Here is a 12,137-nt window from a genome sequence, read left to right on the forward strand (position 1 = left end):
GTGCCCGCCTGTCTGTCCATCCTGACCTCACCCAGTAAGATCCGTACTGGTCCCAGCACCTGTTGGTCTTGGCTTCACCCACACATCTACGCCTGTTCTGCCCGGCCTGTCCACCTAGGCTCCACCTCCTGGTATAACGAGAAATCTGGCCCCACCCCTGCCCAGGCTCTACCCTCTATCTGTTGGCTCTGCCCACCTGTCCATCTTGGAGCGCCGCTCCACTGAGGTGATCTTGAGCTCCCCATCGATCTTGGGCCGGCCATAGTGGGCCAGAGACTGGTCCTATGAAGCAGGAAGGGGGTCTGGCAAGGGGCCACCAAGGAGGACACCAAACACCCTCCCCACAGGGCCACACCCCTGGCTCTCCCTGTCCCACCCCCTCACCAGGTTCTCAATGGACAGCTGGAAGTTGGTGATCTGCCGCAGCGTCTCGTTGTCCCGTTTGACCTCGTTCACACATTGTGCCAGGTCCTGGGGGTGGGCCATGTGATGAGCCTGGACCGCCCACCCCACCCAGTCCCCTACCTGGCAGGGGATAGGGGGTCAGCCCCCACCAGGGGTTGGTAGGAGGTGTAGAGAGGGTATCCCCAGCATGTCCTGTCCCAAAGGGGGGTGCTGGAAATCACTCGCTGGTCACATGGTCGTGTCACTCTTGATGAGAGGAGGGGTTGCCCATGGGGGTGACCGTGTGCCTGAGCTGCACTACCTTGAATGAATATGCACTTGTGTGGGACCACTCACCCTCATGGCATCCAAGGCCAGCCGCAGGCTCTCCTTCTCCACCACATCCTGCGTGTGTTTGACCAGCTCCTGCATGGCCCACAGAGACAGACATCACCTGGGCCTGCCCTCTCTTCTTGGGGGCCCTCCAGACAAGCCTTGGCCTGCCAGCTTCCTCCTTCCTCCCAGAGGGTCCTAGAGCCCAGCCTCTGGAAGCCAGCCGCACCCACTCCGATGACACATAGAGGTACAGAAGCCAAGCCCTTGCCTCGGGGCCCCCGCTCGCGCACCTGGAGAAGGAGGTGGTACTTGAGTACCCGCTGCATGGGCACCATCAGCAGGTCCCGCAAGGTGAACCTCCCATTGTTTGCTCGCTGAGAACATTCCTGGGGGGGGGGGCGGTCAGAGAAAAAGATGAGCAAGATGAGATGCAGACAGGTGTGGACTTTTCTAGAACATGAAACATCATATCTCCCCCAAGGAAATAATGAAGAATTTCCTGGAAGGCTGGCAAATACTGCCTGGAGCAGAAGCCCAGGATCCCACCAGCTGAGTGGGGCTGGCAAGGGAGAGAGGGACAGGTCTGCAGGTTCTCCACAGTGGGTACCAACGAGGCCAGATATACAACACACACAGGTGACTCCTCATCACCTCTGCCCTGACTGTGCTTCCACTAGACACACTGGGCCAGGGTGGGGCTCAGCCCAGGATGGGGACTCGGTGTAAAGCTGAAGCTCAACCTGGACTTGGGGTGCAGCCAAGGCTGGGGCTCAGCCCACGCTGGGCTGGGCATCAGTTTGGAGTCAGAGTTCAGTTTGGGGTCAGGACCTCAGCTTGGTGTCAAGGCTGAGTCCAGAGCTGGGGTTCAGCTGGGGTCAGGGCTCAGTGCTCCTGCCCACCTCCTCCTGCTCCATTTCTCCCACTCGGCTGGTCAGTACCTCCTTCCCCAAACCCTCGGTGGGCAGGTCCCTGGCTGGGCTGCTGCAGAAAGTTGCACCATGAACTCAGTCCCCTCCCCGCTGCCCGCCCCTGGGGCCTTGGGAAGGAGCAAGAGAGTCCCCCAGATGTGGCCTGGGCCCCGACCTCCAGCTTCATTTGCACATCCTCCCGGGCTGTGGCCACACGGTCCAGGTGCTTGCTGGCCGACTCCACCTGGCTGCAGTAGCGGCCGTAGACGAGGAACCTGAGGGAAGGACAGGTGGCCGGGTAATGGTGGCCGGCACCACAGTCAGGCAGATCTGGGTGTCAGTCCAGGCCCCACCTCTTCCCAGATGGGTGATGCTGAGCCTCGGTCTCCCCATCTGTAAAATGGGCATAACAGTGGCACCTCCCACATGGCGCTATTGTAGCGTTGAATGAGATAATGCATAAGAAGCTCTTAGCACTTGGTATAGTGGTCTCTCCAATGTTCATTCATTTAACCAACACTTACAGAGCACCTGCTGCGTGCCAGGCCCTTTGCTAAGCACTTTAGGCATCAATTTATTTAATCCTTACCACACCCTAGGAGGTATATTCCTGTGCCACACTGATTTTAATAGATGTGGCAGCAGAAGCACAGAGAGGTTAAGTGATTTCCCAATGCCACACAGCTCAAAAGAGGCAGAGCTGGTGACTGAACCAGAGATGGGTAGTCCCTTGCCCATGAGCAAAGAAGGAAGAGCCCTGCCTGTCCAGTAGTCTCTGAGGGCAATTTCTCCCAAATGCCCTGCCTGGGCAGGACAGGGTGACTTCCAGGGGTCTGAGCTGGCCAGCTGGGTCTCACCTCTCCTTGTATTTGATGAAGACCTGGTAGAGAATGGGTGCACCTGGGGCAGCCAGGGCTTCCTTCATCTCCTTTAAGAAGTGAGTGTGCACACGAAGCAGGTCCTACTCGGAGGAAGGGGTGAGGGCCAGGCCTCAGGATGCCAAGCAGGAGACGGGTCACCTCCCGCCCTATGTTGCTCAATTCCCAACCCCCGCGCTCCAGAGACAGGTGGGGCCAGTAGGTTGTCCCCACTGGACAGAGGCCAGGAGGACTGGGGACTGGCCAGCTCACCTCGATGTTGATGAAGATGATCTCGATGTCTTGAGGTTTGAGGAACCGTTGCAGGGGTTTCATGAAGTGCTGTGGGAGGGGAGAGAAGGGTGAGGGAGGGGGACACCTCCCCCTCCAGCCCAGTCCCAGAGAGACGGGGACAAGGAGGCAGAGTCAGAAAGAGACAAACAGAAAGAGCGATTGGGAGAGAAAGAGAGATGGAGAACGTCCACACAGACACCTGTACATGGCTATTCACAACAGTTATTCATAATAGTCAGAAAGTGGGAACACCCCAAATGTCCATCAGTCAAATGTCCATCAGTGGATGCGCGGGTAACAAGATGTGGTCCACTCACACGGGAATATCAGCCCTGAATACAAGTGAGGCGCCGACACGCGCTGCCCACGACGCTCAGGGAGGGAACCAGACACAGAAGGCCACACGGGGTGTGAGTCCACGTGGGTGACACGCCCAGAACAGGCTCATCCACGGAGACAGGAAGTAGATTAACAGTTGCCAGGGACTGGGGAAGGATGGGGGCTTACGGGGTGATGGCTGGAGGGTATGGGTTTTCTTTGGGGCGGATGATGAAAATGTCCTAAAATTAACAGTGGCGACGGTTGCACAACCTTGTGAATAAACCAAAAGCCACTGAACTGTATCCATTAAATGGGTGAGCTGTATAGTATATTGGGTTCATCTCAATAAAGCAGTTGAAAAAGCAGTGGCCAAAAGGAAGGGAATAGAAGGTCAGAGAGATGTAATCGAGACAGGCGGACAGGACGAGGGTACAGGAACAGATACAGACGGGGACAGAGGGACACACAGAGGGAAAGAAAGACAAACAGAGGAAGAATTAAGGAGAGACCTGGAGGGAAAGAGAGACAGATCAACGCAGGAGACAGGATGAAAGAGAAAAGCAGAGACGAAGAGAGATGAAGAAACACAAAGCAACGGGGACGGAGAAGAGCCCCAGGCCCGCTTGGGACACAGGGGGCTTTTCAGGCGTGGCCCGGAGGCCACCACACGGGTGGACGTGCACCTGCCCGCCCAGCTCCCGCGCATGCGCATGCACCCGCCGGAGGTTGGGTCGGAGCACCGCACCTGTTGGATGGAGCCTAGCGTGTCCGTATACTTCTCCTCCGTCTGCTGGATCTCCCGCAAGCAACAGCACCGCTTGTCATACTCTGTCATCTTGGGCTGAGAATGGGGAGGACAGGTTGGTGTTGGGGAGCCCGGGGCAGCCTCCCCCGCCAGCCCATACGCCCGCGCAGACACCACACTCCGCCCCACGCACCGGCATGGGCATGGGCTCCGAGCGCATGAGGTCTTCATAGATCTCATCACCCTCCGCCTCCTCATTCTCCACACAGTCGTACAGGTCCTCATCCTCCTCCACCGTGTCGCTGCGGGGTGTGGAGTCAGCCAGGGCCACCGGATCCCCCAGGCCAGGAACCCCTCAGGTCCCTCCCAAATCAAACTCATGTCCCCTCAGATCCACAGGGCGGAGCCATGTCCTCTCAGACCCCCTAGGGCAGGGCTATGTCCCTCAGACCCCCTAGGGCAGGGCTATGTCCCCTCAGACCCGCTAGGGCAGGGTTATGTCCCCCTCAGACCCCCTAGGGCAGGGCTATGTCCCTCAGACCCCCTAGGGCAGGGTTATGTCCCCCTCAGACCCCCTAGGGCAGGGCTATGTCCCTCAGACCCCCTAGGGCAGGGTTATGTCCCCTCAGACTCCCTAGGGCAGGGCTATGTCCCCCTCAGACTCCCTAGGGCAGGGCTATGTCCCTCAGACCCCCTAGGGCAGGGTTATGTCCCCTCAGACCCCCTAGGGCAGGGCTATGTCCCTCAGACCCCCTAGGGCAGGGTTATGTCCCCCTCAGACTCCCTAGGGCAGGGCTATGTCCCTCAGACCCCCTAGGGCAGGGTTATGTCCCCTCAGACCCCCTAGGGCAGGGTTATGTCCCCTCAGACCCGCTAGGGCAGGGTTATGTCCCTCAGACCCCCTAGGGCAGGGCTATGTCCCTCAGACCCCCTAGGGCAGGGCTATGTCCCCTCAGACCTCCTAGGGCAGGGTTATGTCCCCCTCAGACCCCCTAGGGCAGGGTATGTCCCCCTCAGACTCCCTAGAGCAGGGTTATGTCCCCCTCAGACTCCCTAGGGCAGGGCTATGTCCCCCTCAGACTCCCTAGGGCAGGGCTATGTCCCCTCAGACCCCCTAGGGCAGGGTTATGTCCCCCTCAGACTCCCTAGGGCAGGGTTATGTCCCCTCAGACCCGCGAGGGCAGGGTTATGTCCCCCTCAGACTCCCTAGGGCAGGGTTATGTCCCTCAGACCCCCTAGGGCAGGGTTATGTCCCCCTCAGACCCCCTAGGGCAGGGTTATGTCCCCCTCAGACCCCCTAGGGCAGGGCTATGTCCCTCAGACCCCCTAGGGCAGGGTCATGTCCCCCTCAGACCCCCTAGGGCAGGGTTATGTCCCCTCAGACCCGCTAGGGCAGGGTCATGTCCCCCTCAGACTCCCTAGGGCAGGGCTATGTCCCCTCAGACCCCCTAGGGCAGGGTTATGTCCCCCTCAGACTCCCTAGGGCAGAGCTATGTCCCCTCAGACCCCGTAAGGCAGGGCCATGTCCTCTCAGACTCCCTAGGGCAGGGTGGTGGTCCCACACACTCACTCGATCTGGTCAGATAGGCCGCTGTAGATGTCTTCATCACCCACACTCTCCTCCTCGGTGGGGAAGGGCCTGGGGAGACATGATGGTATGAGCCAGAGGCCTGGGGGCTAGGTGGGAGGGGCACTTCCAGGAGGGGGAGCATTGGAGCCAGATCAACCCAAGGCTGTCAGATCAAATGGTTACTCACATGATCCCCTTATTCTGGGCAATCGGGGTCCAGGACAGAGCAGACAGGGTGTAGATTACCTGTGACAAAGGCCATGGATGCTCAGCAAGCCCCTTGCCCACCCACATGCCAGAACATAGCCTCAGACTCCAATATCTGAGGCTAGATATTATGGTTAGATTCCACGCCCCTAGGAGCCTAATTCAGGATTTTCTCCACCTTCCCACTCCTCTATGTGAGTAGGTCAGGGTTCCCTTAACTAAGCACCCACCACTTGATCGCCTTCTTCTTTGCAATCCTTATAACCACTCAGAAAGTATAGGATGATATTATTCCTGTGTTAGAAAGGAGGGACCTAGGGCTCAGAGAGACATGGTCACAAATCTGAGGTCACACAGCAAGTAGCAAAGCAGGGACTGGAACCCAGCTGCCATATCCCATGCTCTTTGCACCTGGTGTACTGCCTGGTCTGACTTACCTGTTCTTCCCCCAACAACACTTAGCTTTCTTGATGGAAATGTTCATGGAAATGGACTGAAATCCAATATTCCAGCTCTATGTGCCCAGCTCACGGGAAGTTCAGCACCAGCTTACCTTCCCAAAATCCTGCACATCAAAGAGGTCAAAGGCCTCAAAGAGTTCACTCCGCTTGAGGCCAAACTTCTCACAGCAGGTAGACAAAAAGGTACGGATGTTCTTAAGGCATAGGAACTGTGAAGAGAGACAGAAATGGGGGTGGAGGAAACGTAACAGGACAGGGGAGAAGCTGAGCCCTGGGCAGTCTGACTTGGGGACTGGCCCAGAAGGGGAAAAAGAAGGCACCACCTCCCTCTCAGTAAGCCACACCCTCTTCTGATAAAGATCAAGCTGTACCTGAAGCTAACTCTACCCTTGAATTCTTGCTTACTGAGGTAAAATTCATATAACATAAAGTTAACCATTAACTGATAACAAAATGTAGTATATACATATGGTGGAATATTACTCAGCCAGAAAAAGGAATGAAATTTTGATTTATGCTATAGCATGAATGAATCTTGAAAATGTTATGCTCAGTGAAATAAGCCAGACACAGATGGACAATCATTATAGGATTCCACTTATATGAGGTCCCTAGAGTAGGCAAATTCACAGAGACAGAAAGTAGATGGTGGGAGCCAGAGGTTGGAGGTGGGGGTGGGGGGAGCCTGTGCTTCATGGGGACAGAATTTCTGTTGGGGATGAGGAACAGTTTTGGATACGGTAGTAACAGGTACACAACATTGTGAGCGGATTTAATGCCACTGAATTGTATACTTATAAATGGTTAAAATGGCAAATATTCTACTTTATTTATACAGTATTCAAATATTTAGATAAATTTGTATTTATATTTATCAAATATATATTTATGTCATTTTGTGTACGTATATGTAATGATAAATATTGTGTATTTTTTACAACAATAAAAAAATCTAACCATGAACCATTTAAGCGTACATTTCGGTGACATTTAGCCCACTCACAATGTCACGCAATGAGCACCTCATCTAGTTCCAAGACTTTTTTCTCAGCCCAAAAGGAAACCCTGTCCCCATTAAGCAGTCACCTGCCGTTCCCAGTCTCTTCCTTCTCCCTGGCAACCACTGTCTGTTTTCTGTCTCTGTGAATTTACTTATGTCTATAACTGATAAATAGATAAACAAAATAATGTACATCTATAAAATGGAATATTATTGGGCCATAGAAAGGAGTGAAGTATTGATACATGCTACAAAGTGGATAACCCTCAAAAACATGATGCTCAGTGAAAGAAGCCAGGCACAAAAGGTTACATATTGTACAGTTCCATTTATAGGAAAGATGTTTGAACTTTCAATTTCATGAGCCAACACATTCCTTTCTTGTTTAAATCTGTTTGGGTTGGGTTGTAGTGACTTGCAACCACAAGATACTAACTGATGCAGCAGTCAAACATACAGGATGTCACTCTGGGTTTGGCGTATTTGGTTCTGCTATAAACAAGACCTCACATCCTTGCATTTGCCTGATATCAATTCATCCAAATGTCCCAACGGGCTCAGCTCTCTCTAAGCTCCCTAGATCCTACAGAATTCTAACCAAACTTTCTTGACCCCAGTTTTATGTCATGGCCTTGCATGAGCACCTGCCATGTGCCCAATTCCCAGCACTCTCTCTCTATATTTTTAATGTATATATAACATTGTGTATATTTAAGGCATGCTATGTGATTATTTGATATGAATATTCATAGTGAAATGATTACCACAGTCCAGCTAATTAACATAGCATCTCCTCATAGTCGTTCTTGTGTGTGACGAGCGCACCTGAAATCTACTCTTTTAGCATATTTCCAGGTTCAATATAGTATTATTTTTTTTGAGAGAGAGAGTGTGTGTACATGCATGTGGGAGTGGGAGTAGGGTGGGGGTGTAGAGGGAGAGGGCAAGAGAGAATCTTAAGCAGACTCCACGCTCAGCACTGAGCCCGATGCAGGGCTGGATTTCATGACCCTGAGATCATGACCTCAGGAAAAATCAAGAGTCAGATGCTTAACCGATTGAGCCACCCAGGCGCTCCTCAATACAGTATTCTTTTTTTTTAAAGATTTTATTTATTTATTTGACAGAGAGAGACACAGCGAGAGAGGGAACACAAGCAGGGGGAGCGGGAGAGGGAGACGCAGGCTTCCCGCAGAGCGGGGAGCCCGATGTGGGGCTCGCTCCCAGGACCCTGGGACCATGACCTGAGCCGAAGGCAGACGCTCAACGACTGAGCCACCCAGGCGCGCCTCAATACAGTATTCTTAAGGACAGTATTCTTAAGGACATCATGCCTACACATTAGATCCCTAGAAGGATTCATCTTACCTAACTACAGTTTTGTACCCTTTGACCAACATCTCCCCATTTTCCTCATGCCCTCACCTCAGCCCTTCCAATCTCTGTTTCTATGAGTTTGACTTTCTCTCTCCCTCTTCCTCCCTCCATACCCCTCCCCCCACTCCTATTCTCTCCCCACCCCACCCCGTGCTTGTGTGTGTGTGTGTGTGTGTGTGTGTGTGTGTGTGTGTGTAATGGAATTCTGCAAGTACTATTATATCATCCTTTTACAGATAAGGAAACTGAGGCAAGGACAGCCAGCCAGGGTGCAAACCCAGTCAGTGTGACTGCAAGCACTATGCTGTAGTAACATATGTGAATCAAGTCAATACAGTGTTTACTGTACCCGTAGATCTCACACTTCCATCTTCAGACTGCATCTTCTTCTCAATCATTGCTACATCCACATTATACCTACCCCACTCTCTATGGAACATGAACTTTAAATTAACTTAGGGATGCCTGGGTGGCTCAGTCAGTTAAGCTTCTGCCTCCAGCTTCCCAGGGTCCTGGGATCAAGCCCCATCGGGCTCCCATTCTCTCTCTCTCCTCTCCCTCTGCCACTCACCCTGCTTATGCTCTCTCACTTCCTCTCCCTCTCTAATTCTGTCAAATAAATAAATAAAATCTTTTAAAAAAATAAAATAAGGTAAATAAATAAACTTTAACTTAAATGTATTTAAGAAGAGAACTTTACATCCTTCTATCAAAAGGAAACTAGGATCATTTGCTATAAAAAGAAGGCAGTGTAAAATAAATATGATGTAAACAGTGTTAGTAAAGTCCAGCTGGATTCTCTTGCCTGCCCAAGGCTTGTTCTTTCTCTGTTGAAAAGAGATTAGTAAGAGTAGCAATTCAACATCCATTTGTGATAAAGAAAGAGAGAAAGAGGGGCGCCTGGGTGGCTCAGTCAGTTAAGCATCTGCCTTTGGCTCAGATCATGATCCCAGGGTCCTGGGACTGAGAACTGCATCGGGCTCCTTGCTCAGTAGAGAGCCTGCTTCTCCCTCTCCCTCTGCCGCTCCCCTCCCCCTTGTGCGCTCTCTCTCTCTCTCCCTCCCTCCCTCAAATAAATAAATAAAATCTTAAAGAAAGAAAGAAAAAAGAAAGAGAGAGAGAGAGAGAGAAAGAAGAAAGAAAGAAAGAAAGAAAAAGAAAGAAAGAAAGAAAAGAAAGAAAGAAAGAAAGAAAGAAAGAAAGAAAGAAAGAAAGAAAGAAAAAGAAAGACTCTTGGCAAAGTAAGAGTGGAAAGGAATTTCTGTAACCTGATAAAGAGAGCATCTTCAAAAAAAATCTTAAACCTTTGTTTTAAATAAAAAGTAGAACATTATATTTAATAGGGAAATGTTGAAAAGATTCCCTGGCATTTGAAATCAGAACTAAGGTAGGGTGTCCCCATTACCAATTCTAGTCAACACTGCATTGAAGATCTCAGCCTGCACTGCAAGACAAAACAAGGAAGGAAGGAAGGAAGGAAGGAAGGGAAGAAAGAAGGGAGGGAGGGGGAGGGGAGGGAAGGGGAGGAGAGGGGAGGGGAGGAGAGGGGAGGGGAGAAGAGGGGAGGGGAGGAGAAGGGAGGGGAGAAGAGGGGAGGGGAGGAGAAGGGAGGAGGGAGGAAGAAATTGGGCAAATGCAGAAGATACCACTGTCAACACAAAGAGCCCAAAAGAATATACAGATAAATAACCAGAATAAATACAGTAACCTTACAATGTGAGTGAATACACAATCAATATACAAAGTTTACTGTGTGTTGGTGCATTAGCAACAATCAATCAGAAAATGCTATTTTCTTAAAAAAGATAACATTTGTGAAATCCTAGAATAAGCAAAACTAATCTATGGTGATAGAAATCAGATCAGTGGTTGCTTCTGGGGTGGGGAGGGTGGTGGAGATTGACTCAGAAAGGCCACAAGTGATGGAAATGTTCTGTGTTTTGATAAGGGTGTGGGTTGCACAAGTGTATACATCTGCTAGAACTCATTGAGCAGTAACTGAAGAACTGAGCATTTCACTGCATGAAAATTGGACTTCTATTTTAAAAGGATACCATTTATCATAGCCTAAAAAATGTAAAATAAACATACAAAAAAGCCAGTGATACATATAAATCTAACAAAAAGAAGTGAAAAATCTTTTATGAAAAATTATAAAATTTTATTGAAAAATATGAAAGAAGATCTAAACAAAGAGAGTGAAATATATACTAATTCTTGTCTAGAAAGACTCAATATTTTAAAAATTTCAGCCTTCTCCAAAATTGAACTATAGGTCCAACACAGTTCCTTTTTTTTTTAAGATTTTATTTATTTATTTGACAGAGAGAGAAGGAACACAAGCAGGGGGAGTGGGAGAGGGAGAAGCAGGCTTCCCGCTGAGCAGGGAGCCCAATGTGGGGCTCGATCCCAGGACCCTGGGATCATGACCTGAGCCAAAGGCAGGCACTTAACAACTGAGCCAGCCAGGCACCCCAGGTCCAACACAATTTCAATTAAAATCTCAAAATGGTTTTTCACTGAACTTGGCACATGAATCCTAAAATTTATATGGGAAAGCACAGAGTCACAGATAGCCGAGACAAGTCTGTAGAGAAAAAGTTAACTGGGAATACTCGCATCAAGACTTATCATAAATCTACAGTAATTAAGACAATGTAATTATAGCAGTTAGCCTCCAAGATGGCCCCCAGTGGCCCACAGATCCTAGTACTTGTGCCCTAGTTGTAATTACCTCTCTCACTGAACCAAGATTAGCCCTGTGTGACTGACTGATAGAGTATGGTAGAAGTAATGATACATGACTTTTCAAGGCTTGGTAATAAAAGGCATTCCTGCTTCCACTTTGGGCCTCTTGGGTCACTGACCAGCCACCATGTTGTGAGACCCCTCAGTCAGCCCTATGGAGAGGAACTGGGTTCCATGTGGTCGAATCATCAAGGAAGCAGATCCTCCAGCCACAGTTGAGCCTTTGGATGACTGCAGCCCTGGCTGACATCTGACTGCAACCTCACAAGAAACCCCAGCTGAGCCATTTCATCATTCCTGATCCAAATAACTCATAAGCATAATAAGTGCTCAATAAAGGAATATTTGGGGGATAATTTGTTACTTAGCAATAGATAAGAAATATAGGGATAAAGACAAATAAACCATAATAGAGGACCCAGAAATAAACCATACGTGTTTGAAAATGTCTTTTATGACTGAGCAGGTATTACACATGTATGGTAAAAAGAAATATTATTTTATAATTGTGGGTGGTTCAACCGGTTATCCATAAGGGCAAAAAAACAAACAATACATCAAATCCCTGCCTCCCTCATATCCTACTCGAAACAAATTCCAGATGGTATTAAAGACTTAAATGCTAAAGGCAAGACTTTGAGAAGACAATTGAGGAGACTATCTGGATGACCTCAGAATTGTGAGTGATTCTGGAACAACAAAAGTCCAAATGATAAGCAGGATTTGATCAAACTAAAAGGTCTATTCATCCAAAAGTATCAGGAAGAGAGTAACAAGACAAGCCACAGAGTGAATACGGATATTTGCTACACATTTGTATTCAAATTTATAAAGAATTGCTAATGATTCAGTAAGAAAAAGACAAGAATTCAATCAGAAAATTGGCAAGATACGAACACAAGTTTCCCTGAAGAAGAGTCACAAATGCC

The 12,137-nt window shown here is 49.7% G+C and overlaps 1 protein-coding gene across 2 annotated transcripts in view; it reads right to left on the minus strand.

Annotated features, from left to right (window-relative positions):
- Nucleotides 1-12,137, minus strand: part of VAV1 (vav guanine nucleotide exchange factor 1) — a 49,130-nt gene that overhangs the window by 18,781 nt on the left and 18,212 nt on the right. For both annotated transcript variants that reach the window (XM_028126263.2, XM_028126262.2), the window contains exons 2-13: nucleotides 6,176-6,292; nucleotides 5,603-5,661; nucleotides 5,416-5,484; nucleotides 4,039-4,147; nucleotides 3,846-3,941; nucleotides 2,759-2,827; nucleotides 2,486-2,589; nucleotides 1,804-1,903; nucleotides 1,011-1,106; nucleotides 742-810; nucleotides 385-471; nucleotides 197-282 (exon numbers count right to left, since the gene is read on the minus strand). In XM_028126263.2, the coding sequence (XP_027982064.1) occupies nucleotides 197-282; nucleotides 385-471; nucleotides 742-810; nucleotides 1,011-1,106; nucleotides 1,804-1,903; nucleotides 2,486-2,589; nucleotides 2,759-2,827; nucleotides 3,846-3,941; nucleotides 4,039-4,147; nucleotides 5,416-5,484; nucleotides 5,603-5,661; nucleotides 6,176-6,292 (1,061 nt within the window). The remainder of the gene's footprint in view (nucleotides 1-196; nucleotides 283-384; nucleotides 472-741; nucleotides 811-1,010; nucleotides 1,107-1,803; nucleotides 1,904-2,485; nucleotides 2,590-2,758; nucleotides 2,828-3,845; nucleotides 3,942-4,038; nucleotides 4,148-5,415; nucleotides 5,485-5,602; nucleotides 5,662-6,175; nucleotides 6,293-12,137) is intronic.

The sequence above is a fragment of the Eumetopias jubatus genome, unplaced genomic scaffold, assembly GCF_037043125.1.
Source record: "Eumetopias jubatus isolate StellerSeaLion01/CBP00866 unplaced genomic scaffold, mEumJub1_p1.0 scaffold_1, whole genome shotgun sequence".
Taxonomy (NCBI): Eukaryota; Metazoa; Chordata; class Mammalia; order Carnivora; family Otariidae; genus Eumetopias; species Eumetopias jubatus.